Source organism: Eubalaena glacialis, chromosome 1 (genome assembly GCF_028564815.1).
Source record: "Eubalaena glacialis isolate mEubGla1 chromosome 1, mEubGla1.1.hap2.+ XY, whole genome shotgun sequence".
Taxonomy (NCBI): domain Eukaryota; kingdom Metazoa; phylum Chordata; class Mammalia; order Artiodactyla; family Balaenidae; genus Eubalaena; species Eubalaena glacialis.
The window spans coordinates 48,772,056-48,791,874 of record NC_083716.1 but is presented as its reverse complement, the minus strand read 5'-3'; the positions used below and the strand labels follow the sequence as shown (position 1 = coordinate 48,791,874).

At 47.1% G+C, this 19,819-nt stretch overlaps 1 protein-coding gene across 1 annotated transcript in view; it reads left to right on the top strand.

The window, feature by feature from the left end:
- The window catches only part of WDFY4 (WDFY family member 4), a 250,641-nt gene that overhangs the window by 206,682 nt on the left and 24,140 nt on the right, over window positions 1-19,819 (top strand). The window contains exons 49-52 of the mRNA XM_061196332.1: window positions 6,956-6,998; window positions 8,351-8,470; window positions 10,395-10,512; window positions 12,631-12,740. Of these exons, the coding sequence (XP_061052315.1) occupies window positions 6,956-6,998; window positions 8,351-8,470; window positions 10,395-10,512; window positions 12,631-12,740 (391 nt within the window). The remainder of the gene's footprint in view (window positions 1-6,955; window positions 6,999-8,350; window positions 8,471-10,394; window positions 10,513-12,630; window positions 12,741-19,819) is intronic.

Here is a 19,819-nt window from a genome sequence, read left to right as displayed (position 1 = left end):
AAGGTGAGAGAACACAGTGCCGAAAGGGTCTCCAGGACAGGATCTGGGGTCCCTGGGGCTTGCAGTGGGCTTCTTCCTGGCTTCCCCAAGCAGTGCCCTGGGGATTACAGTACCAGGACGGCTGCCTTCCATGGCGACCTCCAGAAGTAGACGTTGCTAACAGAGGGGAAAGAACCATGTTTGCCTCTTTGAAGGGACAAATATCTTACTTCTATAGAACTGAGTCCCATGAAATATCATTCGACTTCCTTGTAATTTGCCCCAGTATTTCTTTCTGCTCTTTGGTTTTTGAGAGGGCTGTCTTTTTATCTATTTATTTGAATTTAATTATTTCTTGCAGTTTTCTTTACACCCTTTTTCCATGATTAGATCAGAGTGACTATAATGCTCATAAAAATCAGACATTCAATAGTGATTTTTTCTTAATTAATATTACGCCATTCAATGCTAGTATGTAGTTTCTAAACTCGACATTTTGAATGAATGTGCAATACTGAATCTGGTGGACTTTGCTTTTCCTGTTGTTTCCAGTTTGGCACTATCATGAATAAGGCTGCAAGGAAAATATCTGGGCATTTATAGTCTTTTTGTTCAGTTTCTTTTCCTTTAAATTAAATTCCCAGAAATTGAGAAATTTGGCAAAAAGGATAAATGTTAAAATTATTATGCAAGTAATAAAATAACATTGTAGAACAATTAGAAAATGCATATATAGAAACAAAAATATAAAAATACTCTAACTTGTATTACCCAGGTTGAATTTTAAAAATAAATTAAATAATTAGCAAATAAATAATTTGAAATGCAAAATTAACCCAAGCAATGAAAATTTTGGCAAGTACAAAAAAGCAAAATGAAAAAGTTTAAATTAAATAAAAATATAATAAATCATTAAATTAGAAATATAGTTAACTATAAAATTTTTTAAATACATGAACACCACCACCATCCTGTTTAATCCAAAATGAAATAAAATAGATCATTTAATTTAAGACAATAAATGGATTTAACATAATGAGCAAATGAAGATAACTAGAAAATTAAAAGTTACCTGAACTCCTACAACTTAGTGCATTTCTAATTAGAATATTCAAAAAGCACATAATTTAAATTAGAAAATAAGTAATCTGAAAATCATAAAACACAAATAAGCAAAAATAAAATCAGTACTTTAAGGGAGAAAATACACAAGAAAAAATACATTTAAAAATTTTTTTTAATTTTTAAAAATTTTATTGAAGTATAGTTGATTTACAATGTTGTGTTAATTTCTTCTGTACAGCAAAGTGATTCAGTTATACATGTATATATTCTTTTTCATATTTTTTTCCATTTTGGTTTGTCACAGACTATTGAATATAGTTTCCTGTGCTATACAGTATGACTTTGTTGTTTATCCATCCTATATATAATAGTTTGCCTCTGCTAACTCCGAACTACCAGTCCTTCCCTTCCCTACCCCCCTCCACCTTGGCAACCACAACTCTGCTCTCTATATCTGTGAGTCTGTTTCTGTTTTGTAGATATGTTGATTTGGATCATATTTTAGATTCCCCATATAAGTGATATCATATGGTATTTGTCTTTCTCTTTCTGACTCACTTCACTTAGTATGATAATCTGTAGGTCCATCCATGTTGCTGCAAATGGCATTATTTCATCCATTTTGATGGTTGAGTAATATTCCATTGTATGTATATACTACATCTTCTTTATCCATTCATCTGTCAGTAGACATTTAGTTTCCCTGTCTTGGCTATTGTAAATAGTGCTGCTATGAGCATAGGGGTACATGTATCTTTTTGAATTATGATTTTGTCTGGGTATATGCCCAGGAGTGGGATTGCTGGATCATATGGCAATTCTATTTTTAGTCTTTTGAGGAACCTCCATACTATTTTCCATAGTGGCTGCACCAATTTACATTCCCACCAGCAGTGTAAGAGGATTCCCTTTTCTCCACACCCTCTCCAGCATTTGTTATTTGTAGACTTTTTAATGATGGCCATTCTGACTGGTGTGAGGTGGGTCCTCATTGTAGTTTTGATTTGCATTTCTCTAATAATTAGCAATGTTGAGCATCTCTTCATGTGCCTATTGGCCATCCGTATTTCTTTTTTGGAGAAATGTCTATTTAGGTCTTCTGCCCATTTTTCCATTGGGTTGTTTGTTTTTTTGTTGTTGAGTTGTATGAGCTGTTTGTCTATTTTGGAAATTAAGCCCTTGATTGTATCGTTTGCAAATACTTTCTCGCATTCCGTAGGTCGTCTTTTCGTTTTGTTCATGGTTTCCTTTGCTGTGCAAAAGCTTGTAAGTTTGATTAGGTCCCCCTTGTTTACTTAAATACATTTTAAAATACAGATATGTAAAACCTTATAAAAATTAAAGCCACTCAGTTTCAGCATCTAGAGGTAACTTTATGTTATATAAACTTCCAGACTTTTCATGCACCGACAGCATCAGGTTTATGGCATAGTTGTGCAATAATAATTTGGTAATTTTGCTCATGTTCATTTCTAACTCCAAATATACACAAGTTACCAATTTGTCAGGTAACTGCCCTCTAATCCAGCCGGAACAAAGATTTTTGTTGTCGTTTTATTAATTTGCTTTTGTGCACTTGTCTTCAGAGTCAGGGCCCGGGGTCAAGGTGTGGTCCGGCAAGCGCTCTGCACAGCCCGGTGTGCTGGGCTTTCATGGGTGCCTGCACCAGGCTTCAGCAAACCCTCATGAACTTCCCTAGTCTGCACCCCACCTCTTACCCCACCTCCATTTCCACATCTGAAGATGGAGATCATAGCTATCTCATTGAGTCTTTGTGAAAATTAGACAATTGACAAAAAGTCTTTGCAGTTTCTAATGCATTAGACAATTATTATTATTGTTTTTATGCAAAATTTCTACATGTTAAAGAAATAAAGACAGGAAGTTATAATAGAAATATTATAGAAGGTCAGTATCCTGTTAATTCATCAGGAAATCTCTGAACTGCAAGAATGCCTGTCTGTTAATGGATTTCTATTGACCTACAGTCTGGATCTGAAAACTAGGCTAAACCCAAATTTGCTTCTGAGGAGGGAAAAAGGAAGGGAGTGTGTTTCTATTACCAGTCTCTTGGCTCCTCGTGGAAAACTCTGCCCACCCCGCAGACTGCTTCCCCAGCATGCTCCTCCAGAGCCGCACCCCGGCAAAAGGCAGGGCAAGATGCTGGCCAGTACTTGCCCTGTCTTGAGGCACAGCACAAATCATTAGTAGACACGTTTCTAGTTTGCCAAGATGAGTGAATTTTCTTCTCCTTGTGGTTTGTGTTTTCTTGACACCTCTTAGTTACTCACTAACCCATTTCACCATGGCCTCATAACTGTTTTGCAAATAGAAAAGACACAGGAGAATTTGGAGAGGCATCAGGCTTTTTAAATATGTCCACTTTAGCTCAGGAGGCCCAGTTTCCCTGTGGGCCCTCCCTGGATGTCTGCCAGGTTACTGTCTTAGTGCCTAAGGACTAACCATAGCCCACTAGTCCCAGAGGTGAGGAGGAGGAGGATGGGCAGATCTCCCATCCCTTCCTGGGCTGAGAGGGTGCAGCCTCCAGCCAGATGAGTCCCTTGGCAGAGACCCTTTTGGCCTGGGCTAGCCCACCCTCTGAAGGCCCCTGGTAGGCTTCTCTGCCAGGCTCCCTAGGGAAGATGTGAGTTCCTGGGCTATGCCCTGGCTCACTCTGGGAGACAGGCTCAGGGTAGAGTGGAGGTGTCAGTCAGGTGGAGCTGGACCAAAGGGGTGGAGTCAAAGGCAAGATGCTGAGGCAAGCCATGGGCACTGAAGTAGGAGTAGGAAATGCCCCAAGGCCACGTGACGGCAGCACTCACACTTCAAACCACTTTTAGGAGTTCAAGGACATAGATGTGATTTAAAGTGAAGCAGCGCAGATAAAGATCACCTCTCAAAATAGGGAAGAATTTGAACCCAGCCTAGCAGTTGACCACACACAAAGTTCAGCTTGAAGATAGTGTCCCGTCTTTGGAAGTCATCCAGAGGAGTTTAGATACCTGTCTTGGGATGGGAGTGAGGTTGGTAAGATGTCCTCTATGGGCCCACCGTGCTAGGCCACCTTCAGGTTAGACAGAGTGACCTACCTAGTCCTCAGTGACTTTGAACTCTTCTATTCTTCTCCACACCATCCCTGGTTGCCCAAGGGCCTGGACTCTTGCCCCATAGACTCCGTGGCAAACCCTGAGTTGACAGAGCAGGAGATCTGATTCACAGGTGGCACAGTTATTCCAAGATCTTACAGAGTGGTACTGGCAGAACAAAGCAGGTCTTGACCAGAAGCAAGTCTTCACTTTTACACCACACTCTTCTTCCTCCCAGAGTAAAACAAAAATCAACCCTGCTCTAGGATAGCGTCAACATCAACTAGAACTATGCCCATTGAGGGAGCCCTGTGTCCACACCTGTGCTAGCCTGTTCCAGACCCGTGGTTACACTTGCTCCCCAGCACTCCTGGGTCAGCCATGTTTGAAGGATGAGGTAACAGTCGTTCAGAGCAGTCAAGTGGTGGGGGCAGGATTTGAACCCAGGTTCTAGTGACTCCAAACCAGTGCTCTTTCCCGTGCTGCCTCCCTCGGACCTTGGAAGGGCTTTAGAAAGCCAAGAGCCATCTCTGGCACCTTGTTTAATATAACATTTACACTATAATAATGGAATAGTGCAATGTATCAACTCTTAAAGAAATACTTGAATCACCAGATATTTACAAAATTCACATAAACCATTCCAAGAGTTCTGTAATTGCCTTCAGATGAACATGAATTTTTTTAAAAATTTTTTTCAAAGAGAACTCACCTTTGGTGAGGTGTCTGGATGCTGGTAATGGCGTCTTTTTCTGATGGTAATGATAGATCTTCCTTGGCGCTCATAGCTGATGAAATGAGGAGTGGGATGGTAAATTGCCTTTATCTTACGCATACCATTCCGCTGGGTGGCAATGTCACAAAAGACCACAGATAAAATTCTAGAACTCTTTATGAAAAAGATAAACAGAGGCTCTCTCGTTTCCTGGATCTTAACAGGCACGTTTTGCTCCCCTATTCCCCTTCCACTGTCAGATTTCTAAAATAAAGTAGCAAGATTCGTAGGCTTTGCCATACCAACTCCACATCCTTGTAGCTCAGCCCCACATCCTCAGAAAGGCTCAGAACACATTCTTTTCCGAGGTGGTCAGCTTTGTTCTCTCCAGCCTGGGCTCTGTCCTCATTTACAACCTTCAAAGCAGTCTGCCTTCTGGAACTGGGGTAGTGGCAGGCTCACAGACAGGGCGGGAAAGCCACATGCTCACTTGAGCCTTTGCAAGCTAATGCAATAAATGTGACCATGTTTTTGCCTGTTTGTTGTTGTTACTGTCTGCCTGAATAAAATGGCCCAAAAGGATGATTTCTCTATTGGGGGGAACAGGTGAATCCCAGCCAGGGAGTTGCTTTCTGTTTATGGAAAGTCTGCCAAGGAAAGTATTGAATGAGGAATGGTGGGGAGCCCGGAACAGATGATGTGACAGCAGTGCTGTGACAGGAAGATGAAGAGTCGCTGCCCCTGCTGGGGCACTCGGGCAGCCAGGCCTGTCCACATGAATGCCTGAAGCACCCTGGTGCAGTCCCCGTGGATGGAACGTCCCCGTGGGAGGCATGTGGGGGCGGGGTCTGTGGGTACCTGAGCAGGACAGAGGCAGAGGGCATGGCTGGAGAGAGGCAGGACTTGGTTTGGTTCAGTGGAACAGCCTGAACAAGAACCTGGTTTGGGGAGTAGAAGGAGAGTCTCAGGGAGACAGAGGGGGAAAGAAAACACAGCTAGAAAAGGAACCAAGTGACCTCAGAGGCCGAGGAACTGGGCTCCTCAAATTCCTGCTGAGCGGAAGGGGCATTTCACATGGAGAAGGTTCCTTCCCACGCCCTCCCCAGCACTGCATCCTGTTACACTTTTACATTCATCCCTACTACATGGGTCAAAAATGGTGTTTCTTTGGTTTGAATTGTGTTTCTTAATTGTATTTGTGGAAACATAAATCGGTACAGCCTCTTAAGAGGACAATTTGGCAATATGTAGCACACTTTAAAATTCTCATAGTTTTTAACCTAGTAGTACCATTGCCAGAAATGTATCTCATGGTTACACTCGCAAAGATTCAAGGCATGAAATCATCATGAGATGTAAGTCTCATAAGTCACAGAGATTTATGTCCGAAGATGATCACAGATACATCATTTGTGAGGACAAAGCCCAGCACGGCAGAGGCTCCCACGAGTTCCCATCCATCTGTACGAGGGTGTCCTGCTGTTGTGGCCATAGGGCAATGTGGGCCGCCTCCACCATGCCATCAGGCCAGGGAAGCAGGGAGGAGACCCGCGCAGATAAGATGATCCCACATACCAAAAACATTTGTTTAAAAACTGCTTGAGCGTATAGACTGGTATATGGCTAAAACTCTTGTGGAGATTAACTGTGGATACTTCCTGAGTGGGAGCAGTGGTTTGTAGACTATTATTTTATATTTCATGACCTTCCATATTGTTTGCCTTTCTTAACCACACACATATATTCACATGTGACATGTATTCACATGCATGTTGTGCACATGGGCAAAGAAGGCCAAGATGCGGCTGTGGACGCCCAGTGTGGGGTGTGAGGCCCCCGAGCCTGCTTCTGCACGGCCCTGGGACTTCTCGGGACCACGCCTCAGGCAGCAGCGCATTCTGGTATCGCATAAGAGCAACAGGGATGGCAAGAACCCAGCCTTCAGTAGGTCAGCGAGGGGGCAGGGAGAGCTTGGGAAATAATCTTGCTGCCCTGGGAAGTCTGTGATTCTGCTGGGTGCCCTGGCGCCACGATGCCCCAGAAAGTTCCACCTCTTCCGCCATTCATGCCTTGAGATATTTGGTCACCCCCATCATTTTCTGTCCCACAGGAGATACCCCGGCTCCGACAGGACCGTGCTGCAGAAATGGCAGGTACAGTGACCCCTCAGGGGACTCTGGGTCCGAGGAAATCCTCTGGGAATGCAAATCAGCAAATAGCTCAGGCCCCCAGGATGAAGAGAGAAAGCATGTGGATGGATCAGGAGGGATCTTGTTTTTGTTTTGTTTTGTTTTCATTTTATTGCTCTTTATTTTATTCTTTATTTTTCTCGGCCACACCACGCGGCATGTGGGATCTTAGTTCCCCGACCAGGAATCAAACCAGCACCCCCAGCATTGGAAGGCGGAGTCTTAACCACTGGACCGCCAGGGAGGTCCCAGGATCTTGTTTTCCTAATTTGTTAAAATGTCCCAAATATTTCTCTGAAAAGATCTCACTGATTAAAGGCGATTCTTGAGTCAGAGCTGGGGAGTGAGAGAGAGAGAGAGAGAGTGTGTGTGTGTGTGTGTACACAAACCCTGTATACACACACACACACACACACACACACACACACATGCTCCATCAATGAAGGTTTATGTGTATAAATGAACACACAACTCAGGAAGGCACAGCATTCACTTCTTGTCTTGGGAAGTCACACGTGGCTCCCAGACTGGATGAGCTGACATTCAGCCTTGGGTTCTCAGTGGAAGGAAAGGACCCCAAGAGAGCTGGCCTTACAGATCACATAGCAACAGGAAAGTAACTCTTGGTCAATCAGGTCCAAAATCCTTTCCCAAGGATCAGGCCAAGGAAAGGAGAGACCGCAGCATGCAGGTCCCATCAGAGATGATGGCTGCACTGGCTGCTCATTCACCAGTTGGCCTTGATGAATTTTTCCCAAATGCAGTCCCTGTCTCCACCTGTGACATCTTTAAGCAGAGGGCCCTAAGAGTGAGTGTTATCCAAACACGCATGGTCAGGAGAAAGAGAGTTCCTGAAGTCCCAGAGGAAGACAGATCATTCAGCCTGCTGGTGAGGGCCTCTTTCCCAGTGACTGCAAAGTCCCCTCAGCTTATGTTTTCAATCCTAAAGAGGTCAGCAGTAAGTTCACCCAGCATTTGTGCTATTATTTTAATCAGCTTTTGAGTATCACCCAACAGTTGACACAAAAGAATGCTTTAGCCTTGGCTTGGACTGCTGAGTTGTATTTTTTTTTTCTTTTTTTCTGGCTGACTTTGCTTCCTGACTATATTTGCTTCAACTCATATTGAAATTAGCATGGCCTTCCCGAGTCGGGCCAGTTCCAAGCACAAGGTGCACGGGGAACGGCGCAGGTGCACGCTGCCTGCTCCCACCTACACGATGAGGGTTTCCTGTGCAAGCCTGGGAGTTAGACCCCCGTGGCCCTCAGGAGGAGGCCAACTGTGTTGGGTTTATCCCCTCTTTGACTCTTCTGCAGAAAAGGGACATGAGCAATTTCGAGTATCTCATGCACCTCAACACCCTGGCTGGGAGGACCTACAATGACTACATGCAGTATCCAGTGTTTCCCTGGGTCCTGGCTGACTATACCTCACAGGTACGTGTTCACGTGGGTGCTGTGCAGTGTCCTGTGGCTTTCTGACCCTGACGACCAGAGCACCCGAAGTCACGCAGAGCCTCTGCGACACGGTTCAGTCCACCTGGGTCTGAGGGCTGCCCTGGGCTCAGCCCCTCACCTGGGAAGAGGCCTTTGGAGTCTGGCTGCCTGGTTTCCTGTCCCAGCCCCACTTGGGGGATGATCCACACGACTAGGACAGTAGTTAACATGCGCCCCCGAGGGCTTCCTGGCTCACTCGCTACCGTGAAGGCAAGAGATACTCATCTGCTGAGATACTGCCATGGACCAACACTGGTCCATCAAGTGAAGAGGGCCATGAAATGTGTTCCTAGAGCCAACATGTAGAGAGAGAGAGAGGGAGGGAGGGTGAGAGAGAAGAGGAGAGAGCAAGAGAGACACAGAGATACACAGACCCAGCGAGGACAAGCTCCTCCCCCGTAACCTGACTTCAGTAACTGAGATGATGGTATGTGGACATCACCCCGGATCTAGACTGGGACATGTAGCCATAAGGGAGGTCAGTGGCAACACCAGATCATCGGCTGTTCTGACCTCTGTCCCAGGACCTCAGCAGGCAGGGGAGGGAGGAGCAGGAAAGCTGGCACAGCTGGACCGAGGTGACGTCACTGGGGGACGAGCCGGCTATGGAGCAGTGTCCTGAACACCTAGGATCTGGCCACCAGGAGGTGTGCTGGGCTGTGTATGTACAGGGCAGAAGGTGTCTGGGTCCTGGTTCAGATCAACCTAGCCAGTCCTGCCTCGAGCTGTTTAGATGGCTGACCCCCAGAATTTGGGAAAGGGACCTCAGTTTTTTGTGAGCTCCCATCCGCACTTAAGACACTTAACACAGCAAACCTTTTCTCACCAGCCATATGTTGCTTCTTATTGCAGTAATGATCGTCTGAGGCCCAGGTATTTCAAAAATGAAACTTGCCAATCCCAGCTTCAACTCACATGTTGCTAAGTGGTGGGTCACCAGCCCCTTTTATTTAACCCATACCCTGTATTAAAATTTTGATTACTTAGCAGTGTTCAAAAATTGGGAGATTTCTCCTAAAAAGCTGGTTTTCCAATATATTTTGGCGAATCCAGAGATCTGGCAACTATGAAGCCCCATTCTGCCCTGGTAAAGTCAGCTGTAGCCGAGTGTGGGTCTCCACAGTGCCATGACTCACGGGGGTCTCAGGAGTGCCCGCCTCACTCCCTCCCGCGCCTGGCTGTGGCAGGTGAGGGATGGTGGCAGACCCTGCCTCCCCAGGAGAACTGTGGTGATTCACTACTAGTGGAAAGGAGGAAGGGTGTAAAGAAACACCTCCTTCTATAAAGACATGCAAACCCCAAGGACACCCAGCCCTGAAAACTCTTCAGGGCTCCACTGTTGTGTATTCCAAGGGTAGGGGAAGGGTCACCATTACTGCTTTCATCGCCCGGAAGGGAGTGCGCCTTCAGAAACACGAGGCCCTTACTCTCATTTCCTCCCCAAACGGATGACTTCTAAATTCCTAGCAAATCAGTGTGATTCTAAGCAAGAACCCTGAACTATGGAAGCAAACTGCTCTGTGAGGGCAGGAGCCAAGTGTCCATTGACAACAGGAATTCTTTTGAAAGTCTCTTGGGTAACTGGTGGCTATGTTCTGATTTGGGTCAACTTGGAACAGTTCATTGTGAACTCAATCTTCCCCTCCTCTCATTTTCTATCTCTCCCTTATTAAGTCTTTGTGGATCACTGGTTGTGGGGCCATAAAACCCTACCAGGCCTGCTAATCACCGGAGGAGGGGATCAGACCAAACGGCAGTGAACCAATAAAGAGAACCATAAAACTAAAGAGCGTGGCTCCGGCAGTCTCGCTGGGGCACAAGAGGGTCCAGGGGAGTTAACTCCAGTTGCACATCTGCCTTCTAGACATTGAACTTGATGAATCCCAAGACTTTCCGGGATCTTTCGAAGCCCATGGGGGCTCAGACCAAGGAAAGGAAACTGAAATTCATCCAGAGGTTTAAAGAAGTTGAGAAGACTGAAGGTGGGTAGATCCCAGCTTGATTTTTTTCTGCAGTGCTCTTCATCTGAATGCCTTGAAGTGAGAGTTTATAACGATTTGGGTGTCATCTAGCCTACAGACAATTACGTTTGGATAGAGAGCTCTCGAATTCAGTGGTCTGCACCCTGGCTGCATGTGAGAATCACCTGGGGAGCTCGTTAAAAATACTGCTGTCTAGACCTCACCTCTAGAAATTCTGATTTGAATAAGTCCACGGTGGGGTGCAGCCTGGGTGATTCCAACATGAAATCAGGACTGAGAACTATGGTGCTAAGAGCTAACACCTCCATTCCCAGAGGCAGGCAAAGGCAAGGAAGTGACATCCATTCAGCACTTTCTGTATGCCAGGTGCAGGCCAGCCTGCGTTCATACACACAATGGTCCTTTTTAAAGAAAAGGAAATTGGAACTCAGTTTAAGCAACTCACTCAAGGTTATGGCCTCTAAATGGCAGATCCTGCATTTGTCGGGCTCTAGAACCTAGTTCCCAAATGCTGTTCCTCTGCACATCCCCTTTACAATTTTTTGCCACCTTCACATGCCAGCTGTCCTCTTAGTGCCTTACTGTTTTCCTTTAGGTCTATTCACTTCTTAAACTTCAATGGATGTATTTTAAAGAGAACATTTTCTGTCATATATTTGATGCCCGCTATATTGGTTTTCTCAAACACTTTGAAATAAACATAGCACTACTACAGTAAGGAACATCCAGCCACGAACCGTGAAAACTTACCTCAAGAACCAGAGGCGGCACCTTTCGGAAGGCTCACTCGGCCCCGAGGCCCTGCCTTTGGTGAGCAGGTTCTCAGCAGGCTGAGGAGCTCCTCTGCATCCCACACCACCCTGGAGGCCCCTGGCCCCTGCCCAGGATCCCCACTATGTGCAGGGCTGGCACTCAGACTTGTTGGGGGAGATGGGAGGAGGTGGGAGGGGTGGGCAGGCCCTCCTTGCCCTGCTTATCTCCTCCTGAGGCTAAAGTTCAACCTATATGACCCATCTCAGTCGCCCCGCCTGACCCCAGGTGCTGTTCCTCTGGCTCCACCAGGCACCGCTGGGTCCTTTCCAGAGAGGCAGGCCGGAGGAGCATCCGCTCTCCCCAGCTGTGTCCCAGGCAGGACCCACTTTAGTACCATTGTCTCCCATGCTAACCTGGGTGTGCATTGGAGTCACACGTTGAGTCTGGGCCCTTGCACAAGGACATCCAACAACCTCCCAAACACCTCTGATTGAGAGAACTCCCACAGCAGCGGGAGGGCTTGGGGCTGGGTGCGGGACTGCGGTGAGATGGCCGAGCCAACGTCTGGAGGAGCTGGTGCAGGCCTCTGCTGACCACGCCACCAGCCAGCTCTGCCACTCACTAACGATGGAGGCAAGTCTCTGACTCGCTCTGGCTTCTTCATTTGTGAAACGGGATAATGAATAGCTCTGACTCATAGGGTGGCTGTGTGGACTCAGGGAGGGTGTGACGGAGGACACACAGCATGCACGAAGTTCACGAGTAGCAGCATCGCGATTATTCTCTGCTGGAATGTCCTGGCCAGAGCACTGTCTCTACCTCAGTATTCCAGCTCCATCATACCCTGGATGGAGCAAAATGGGGAAATTTATGCCTCTGCCATCCAGGCCCCTCTGGGAAGGAGGATACCTGAGTTCTCACTCATCCGGGGGTGTCCCTGCATTAACAGGCCCCCCTTTCTCACACAGGGACTTTTATTCGAAAAGAGGACAGGAGAGCGTGCTGCTGATGGGGCTGTAGGCACCTGAGGGCTCTCTAGGTGCCCTGAGTTAGGAGAGCAGAGCTCTGCCTCTCCGTGGATCCTCAGCACAGCCTCCTCATAGCCTGGCTCTGCCGCCTTCCTGAGGGCAGACCCCTGGGGGCTTGGCCAGTGCAACTGAGGGTCTTGAACGTGCTTTTCACCCCGGTGAAAATTTGGCTGTTGGCCAAATTATACTGACATTTGTGTGCAGAACACCTCGGCTCCAGTGCCTGCAGGAGCTCTCTTAAGCAGGGCTCATGCTGGCTGTTCTCGAGATAGCCTGTGTGTCTCCCGCCTGCCCCACAGGTGGGGACACCACCCCAGGCATGTCCTTTTCATTGCAGGAGACATGACCGTCCAGTGCCACTACTGCACTCACTACTCCTCGGCCATCATTGTTGCCTCCTACCTGGTCCGGATGCCTCCCTTCACCCAGGCCTTCTGCTCTCTGCAGGTGAGCTTCCCCACTCCCCTACACACACACACACACACACACACACACACACACACACACACACATGCACGCGCGCGCACACACAAAGCTATCTCCCGAAGATTAAGAGCTAGGCTTGGACGAGGCAGGGACCCCCCTGCTAGAAATCCAGTCTTAAGCCAGCGATTCCCACTTGACCCTGGCTCCAGGATTCCGGGCCATCCAGCCGAGGCAAGCTGCTCTTCACAGATATACCTGCATGTCTGCCCAACAGTCTTGCAAAAAGACTCTAAAAAACAAGGAATGAGATATGAGGAAAAAAATACTTAACATAAATAGGTTTTAGTGGAAAAGGAAAAACAGGAAGCTTGATGACTTCCTTGAAGGTAGGTGGTCCAAGCCTAGAAAAATAAACACAAAGAAGGAAGGATGAAAAGAATATCACTTGTGACATCAGAATGCATAAAGCTATGCTAAGTACAAGCCTGAAGGCTTAAAAGTACAAACAAAATATTTTAATACTGAAGTGAACAGCTAAACTAGAGAAAGAAACTAACCAATTTGCCTACCCATAAACTAACTGACCATCATGCCAGCGTAGGGTTGCCAGATTTCACAAATAAAAATACAGGATGCCCAGGTAAATTTGAATTTCAGATAAACAATGATTTATATTAAAAAGTTATTTGTTGTTTATCTGAAATTCAAATTTACCTGGGCATCCTGTGTTTTGTCTGGCAGCCCAATACAAGGTGAAAGTAGGCGAGTCTGACCCTGAGTGGATGGTGCTGTCCAAGGCACATGGGATTGCTGGGACAGAGTCCCTCCTGGGAGGCTGATAAGTTTTTTTCTCTCTTCTCCCCTGACTCTATCACTGGGATCTTGCTTCAAGGTTATTCAGGGGCACAGGTTTTGACTAGGGAGAGCCATTGGGTAGCCCAGCTGCAGACAGCTGGCTCAGCCAACTCCAAAGCGAGCACAGCACGGGGCCCAAGTTTAGGGCCTGTCTTGATTGAGGCCTTGCAAGGTTCCTACGGAGAGGAAGGCATGACCACAGTGGGTGAACAGGCTGCTGAACTTGCAGGGACTCACTCTGACAGCCAAGCGTCACCAAAGGAAGAACATGAGTGTCCCAGGAATTGTGTATTTTGGTCTGACTTCATCAGCAAGGTCACTCCTTATGGTCACTCAGATGACCTTGACCCCAACACCAAAGGCCATTCTGGGTCAGCACTGAAGCCATCTCTTGAGCCCTGGGCAGGAACGGGTAGGCAAGGTCAAGGTGCTGTCTCCAATTAGGAGCAAAATCCCTCCCGTTTTCTGATTCTTGGCGCAGTCCTCTCTCTCCTTGAAGGCATGGATCATCTAGACATTCTATAACCCCTGTCCCTGGAAATTCACTCAAAAATAACAAATGTGCTTCCCCGGAGCCTTTCTCAGGCAACAAGCATTTTAAGTGAGTTTGGTTTGGAGAACAAACGGCCCCTGAGCTGTACCCCATGCCAGGAATCCCGTCCAGCTGTTCCTCATCAGTTCACAAGGAGTGACAATCCCGCTGACGATGATGGTGATGCCTCCCGTGACGGCTTCCCATCCAGGGAGTTCCAGGTGCTTTAAAAGTTTTCCCTTGCCCCTTCAGTCTCACGAGTTATAGCCCCATCTCTACCTGTTACTGAGGGTCCTCTCTGTTACGAACGAGGAGGCAGACTGAAATAGAAACAGCGAACTGTGAGATTTACATCCCAGCTCTACCACTTAATAGACACAAAATCTTCTGCACGTTATTTTACTCTGGAAATGAGTGTTAATTATACACATCTCACTGGGCCGTTGAAATTAAAGGAGGAAATGTGGATAAAGCCCCTATCTCAGGGCTGATGCTGCGAAGGTGATCAATCATTGTTCTTCCCTCCTTCCTCCTGCCATCAGCCAGATCTCTTCTGAGCAGGCTTGAACTGGTGCAAGCTGCTCCTCTTTGGTTTAAAGTAATTCAAGACAGTCTGGACTGCCTCAAAGCATTCCAAATGGCATGAGCCAGATGAAACAGGTGTGCTGCAAACCTATTGGGTTAAGGCCACTTTGAAGCCAGTCACAACGGGTCGGAGCTTATCTTAGTGAGGTTGGTCCAATGGTGACCAGCCCAAATTGGTTTGAGATAGTTTAAACCAGTGTGAGATGGTCAAAGGCACTTTTATCTTCTTTTATGTGGCACAAATGCAGTCATATTAGCTTGAGTTCTTTTGACTCCCTTGCTGAAGTCTGATGCGACTCCTGTTTTTTCTGGGTTCAAATCTATCAGTGGCACATTGGCTCATCCGAGTTGAAATCTCCATGGTGCTTCTGAATTGGTTTTGCCCTCCTACTTTTAACTGCCTCTTCTAGTGGTCACAACTGGTCCAGGCCTTTGGAACGATCAGAAGAACCAGCCGTCTTCTGCTTTCCCCTTAGCATAAAAGATGAATTTTAGTCTCAGGGGAATGTGTACACAGTTACATCTGGGAGGAATGTGCTTGCCTCCCCTTTGGGAGTCCTGGGGCCTGTGCAGACCTCCTTAGGAACATTCTGGCATCTTCCTGGAGTCAGGCTTTTCCCTCCATCCCACTCTGCCTCCTGGGAGGCAGACTCGTTTCTTCTCAAGACACCTTTGCTTCACCCCTGTGTGGTGACAAGGAAAGGAGACTCACTACATTCTCAGCAGCCCAAGACTTCCAGCCCCCAACCCCAGCGTGGATCATGGAGTGGAGAAAAATAGGAAAGGTAGAGAGGTGCAGAAGCCAGGCAGCGAGGCCTTTCTCACTTATCTGAGAGCAGGGACGTGCGAATGTCCAGTATTTCCAGAGCTGATGTACCTATAAGAGTCAGCATAAGGAAGTGCATGCTCTTCCATTCTGTATTAAACAAACTCTGCCTCTTGGCTATTATGTGACTAAGCCAGAGTGACATGCTCACTCCACGGCTCAGCTGGGATGGCTTTGGTGTGGAGAGGTGGTGCCTGTGAGTTCACCCCGTGTGGTCTGAATGCAGGTACAGCCTTCTTTGGGCTGTGGCCTGTCCACAGGGCACGGTGCAGAGGGGCGTGGACAGCCTAAGAACTGCAGTGTGACATATTCCAATTCCTAGGTATAAGGTTTCCTTTATTCTCTTCACATTTAAATCTTATAAGGCTGGTCTTAGAATTGATGTCTACCTCTACTGTTGCTGCGTTTTTTTTTTCCGCCTCAAATCTGTTATTACAATGATAGCCTCTTACAATCCAGAAAATGTGGCATACAGACAGTGCGACCTGAGCAGGTGGCACATGCAGGCAGTGTGACCCGGGCACAAGTCGGTTATGTGCTCTGTTATCCCCATCCCTTGGGGTGTGAGACCACTGTCTGCCGAGCTGGGGGCTTGCCTCCCAGGATGCTGTGATTCTCAGGAATCTCGCCTACTGGGAGCCGGTGTCTGTGAGCCTTCAGTCAGTTGAACAACCGGAGGCCACACCAGGCTGGGGCCACGGCCCAGGCCCCTGTTTCCACCCTGGCAAGAGCACCAGTTGCTCTCGGGCCTGAGCTGGGACCCAGCCTAGGCGGGGCAGAGCAAGGCAGCCAGTGCCGCAGCGAGGGCACAGTGCCGCTGCTGCTATATTGAATAAGAAACTGAAATCAAGTGCTGTGTTAAGTCACAGCCCGTGTGAAGTCAGCTGTTACCAGCAGTGGGGAAGGGTTTTCTGCACCACTTGAGGTGAGACATCTGGTTTTGTGTAAGACACATGCCAACTGCAGAGAGAAGCAAGGGCCATGGGCAGCACTTGGCCCACCACAGGCCATCCACCTAGGGGCTCTGTGGGTGCCAGCCCCGCGTGGAGTTGTGTCCGTAATAAAGGTGTAACTGTTATTACACTGACTCAAGGGGGAGCGTTTGAAAAGGCACATGACAGAGTTGGCAGACCTGGCACAAAGTCCTGGCGCTAGAACTTTCTCACTGGTGGTGTTGAACACCCGAGCCTCCGTTCCTCCTCCTCTGACCCCTGACTCTGGGTGATGAGGGCTGAGACTCAGCGCTGAGATCCAGCGTGAGAACTGTTTGCTGTGGCCATGCGCTCCGTAGGTGTGCACGCTCCTCCCTGCAGCATAGGCAGCGCCTTTCTCCAAAGCCACATCCTACAGCAAGGAAAGCCAACGGCTACTTGGGTCAGCCCGCCCTCAGTGGAGAGAGAGCAAGACAGACAAGGCAGCTGAACTGGTGCATCAGCTTCCCAAATCCACGTCGGACCGGCAGCTCGCTGAGGGGGACGCCCGAGCCCGAGGAAGCCCGCACTGGCCCCTTTACTTCCTTGGTGGTGGTGTTGCCTCAAAACTGCCCTGACGACCCACACGCTACTTCCCTCCTGCCCCGTCCCAGGACCCCGCCCCTCCTCACTTCCCCTCGTACCTCCCTTCTACTTCTAATAACTTCCACATCTTTGTTTTTCTTCTTTTGAGCCCATAGTTACCTTCCCCATGCACGCTGAGGTCAGGGCCCAAGCCTAGGGTCGCTCCCAAGGTCCTGGTCTGCGAAGGGGAGAGAGGCAGCAGCCGGGCTCATTCGGTACCTCTTCCCGTGTGCCTGGCTCCCGCTGAGACATCACACACACGCACGCTCACCCACACTCTCTCACTCACATGCGCACACTCTCACACACATTACAGTGTTCACACCCACAACAGTCATCCAAGGTTTGCAGAGGAGGGCATGGGACATTAAAGGGACTAAGAGACTTCCCGGAGTTCACGCAAGTGGCGCTGAAATGCCCTCCCAAGTCCTCTTGGTTTTAAAGCTACGATGCTATCTGCTCGCCCTGCACGCTGCCTCTTTGATGGACAAGCGACAGCCGCTTAGGTCAACTGATGTACTGACAGGGTCCTGTAAGTGAATTATTTACGTGGGATACTTTTAAATTACTGGAAAGGATATGAGAAGGGGTCATCAGGCTGCTCATAAAACCAATCGCGTTATTTAGGTGTGGTGGTGGGTTGATTTGGGTCAGTCCCACTGAAGGAAGAATAGACTTTCTAGCACATGTTATCAAAACATCTGTGTTAAGTGTCCTGGAGCACATGCAGTTACTGGGCTTCCTGTGGGTATGGGTCAAGAACTGAATTTTTTTTCAACATAGTTTCCCTCCCCTGTTGGAGAGGGTTTAAGAGTGTTACCACTGAAATGCCTATCCAGGGACACAGGTGCACATAGACTCTGTGTCCTCGTGCAAAAGGAATAACACCTTCAATATAGAAACTCCTTTCAGGTGTTACCAGTTTTAATCAATGCACCATAATCCATGAACTTTACTCTGATTTTAACTCCTGTCAATGTTCAGCAACAGTCCTTGTTGGCCACTTCTTCCCTCATTATTTTGCTTTTAATTTTGATTCACCTCTTAGTAAAATTGAGCACCTCTTAAAGGATTTTGAGGAAAGATATCTAGGATTATATTATTTATGAGTCCTTCAATATTCAGAATATCTTTCTGGTGTCTTTACATACGAGTGATGTCAGCTGGGTGTAAAATCCGAAGACTGTTACCTTTTGCTTCAGAAACCTCCAGACTTAGCTGCCTTGTCTTTTGGCTTTAATGTCACCTGGGAAAAGGCTTCTGCCAGTAAGAGGTAGCTCCTTTGTTGATAATAGTGGCCTTGCTATTACTTTTTTCGGTCTGTTTGGATACATGTTGGATTCATTATTCTTGATATTCAAGAGTATCGGCGGAATCGATTTAGGAGCAAATCTTGGCCCAGTAATTCTCTCTGGTCACTTCGTTTCCATCCAACCTCTAGACCTAGTTTTGTTGTTGCTTTATTTTGTTTCAGACTTTCCTTGTGGAGATACTCTGTAAACCCTGATTGTGCTTCTCTGCCTCACTCCTTCTCTCCCTTTCTTTCTTCTATCATCTCTTCCTTTCCTCCTTCCTTCCCTTCCTGAGAATCAAGTCATAGTGGGATTTCTTGATGGCAGCCACCAGAGTTTGTGTCAACCCACAGACTTACAATACGAGTTACAAAGCAGCTCCACTTTTCCTTCCAGGGAATTTGGCATTTCTTTTGTATTGCAGAAGTGAGCAAACCCATTAATTTTGAAACAAATGTATGCAAATACATTTATTAATATAGGAAATAGGAAAATCAGTTATTGCTTCCTTTATAAATAATACAGGCTTAAGTTTTAAAGATATTACTTTTGCTAAAATGTATTAGACAGCTGTGAAAAAAATAACATTTTTCTTTGTGGTAATATCTTTAACCAGATTTGTAGCACTAACAATATTTCCTATGTATATATTATTTTTATTTAATACAGGTAATCTTTTTATTACCAAATCATATTGTTTCTCAGGAGATTACCATCAGCACTCATAAAAACTGCAAAAGGAAAACGGGACGACGAGAAGGCATCAATCTCCCGCAGATGTAAGGCGTCGGCTGCAGATTAAATATGCAAAGCTCCTAATACATTTCAATGAGCGACTTGTTAGGGGCAGATTTATTTAGAATAACTCCCCCCTCATTTTGTTTCCATTTCAATTTGAATCTGTTGGTGGGCGTCATCCCCTAATTTTAACCAAGAGCAAAGCCATCTTGGAGAAAAGCCGTATCTTTAAACTGACCAAGAACTGTGTTTGGTTGCAAACCCAGGGGTTACTGGGTTTCTTGGTGTCCCTGACCCTATGCGGGGAATGACTCATGGGTTTCACTAGATCCTCACATCTGACTCAGAAAATTGACCAGCCTGCCAGGATGCCCTGGTGTGGCCTCCCTCAGGTGTGTGGCAGGTTCTTCCTTCTCAGAAAGAGCTGAGTCCCCTTGGCCACACATAGTACATCATATGCCCCAGGTCCAGGATTCTCCCCGGTAACTGGCATAAGGGCAAAGCATGCCCTTTCGAGTTGCATCCATGGGTTTTGACCCCAGCTCTGCCATTCATTTCTTTTGGAAAAATTAATAAACTTTGAGAAGCCTCAGTTTTCTGGCCTGCAAAATGGAAAAACCAGTTCCTTCCTGATGCACCTTCTGTGAGGACAAAGAGAGAGCATCTCTGCGTGTGTAAAGTGCTAGCGTATTCTTTACCCTTCATCCGCCGCTGCC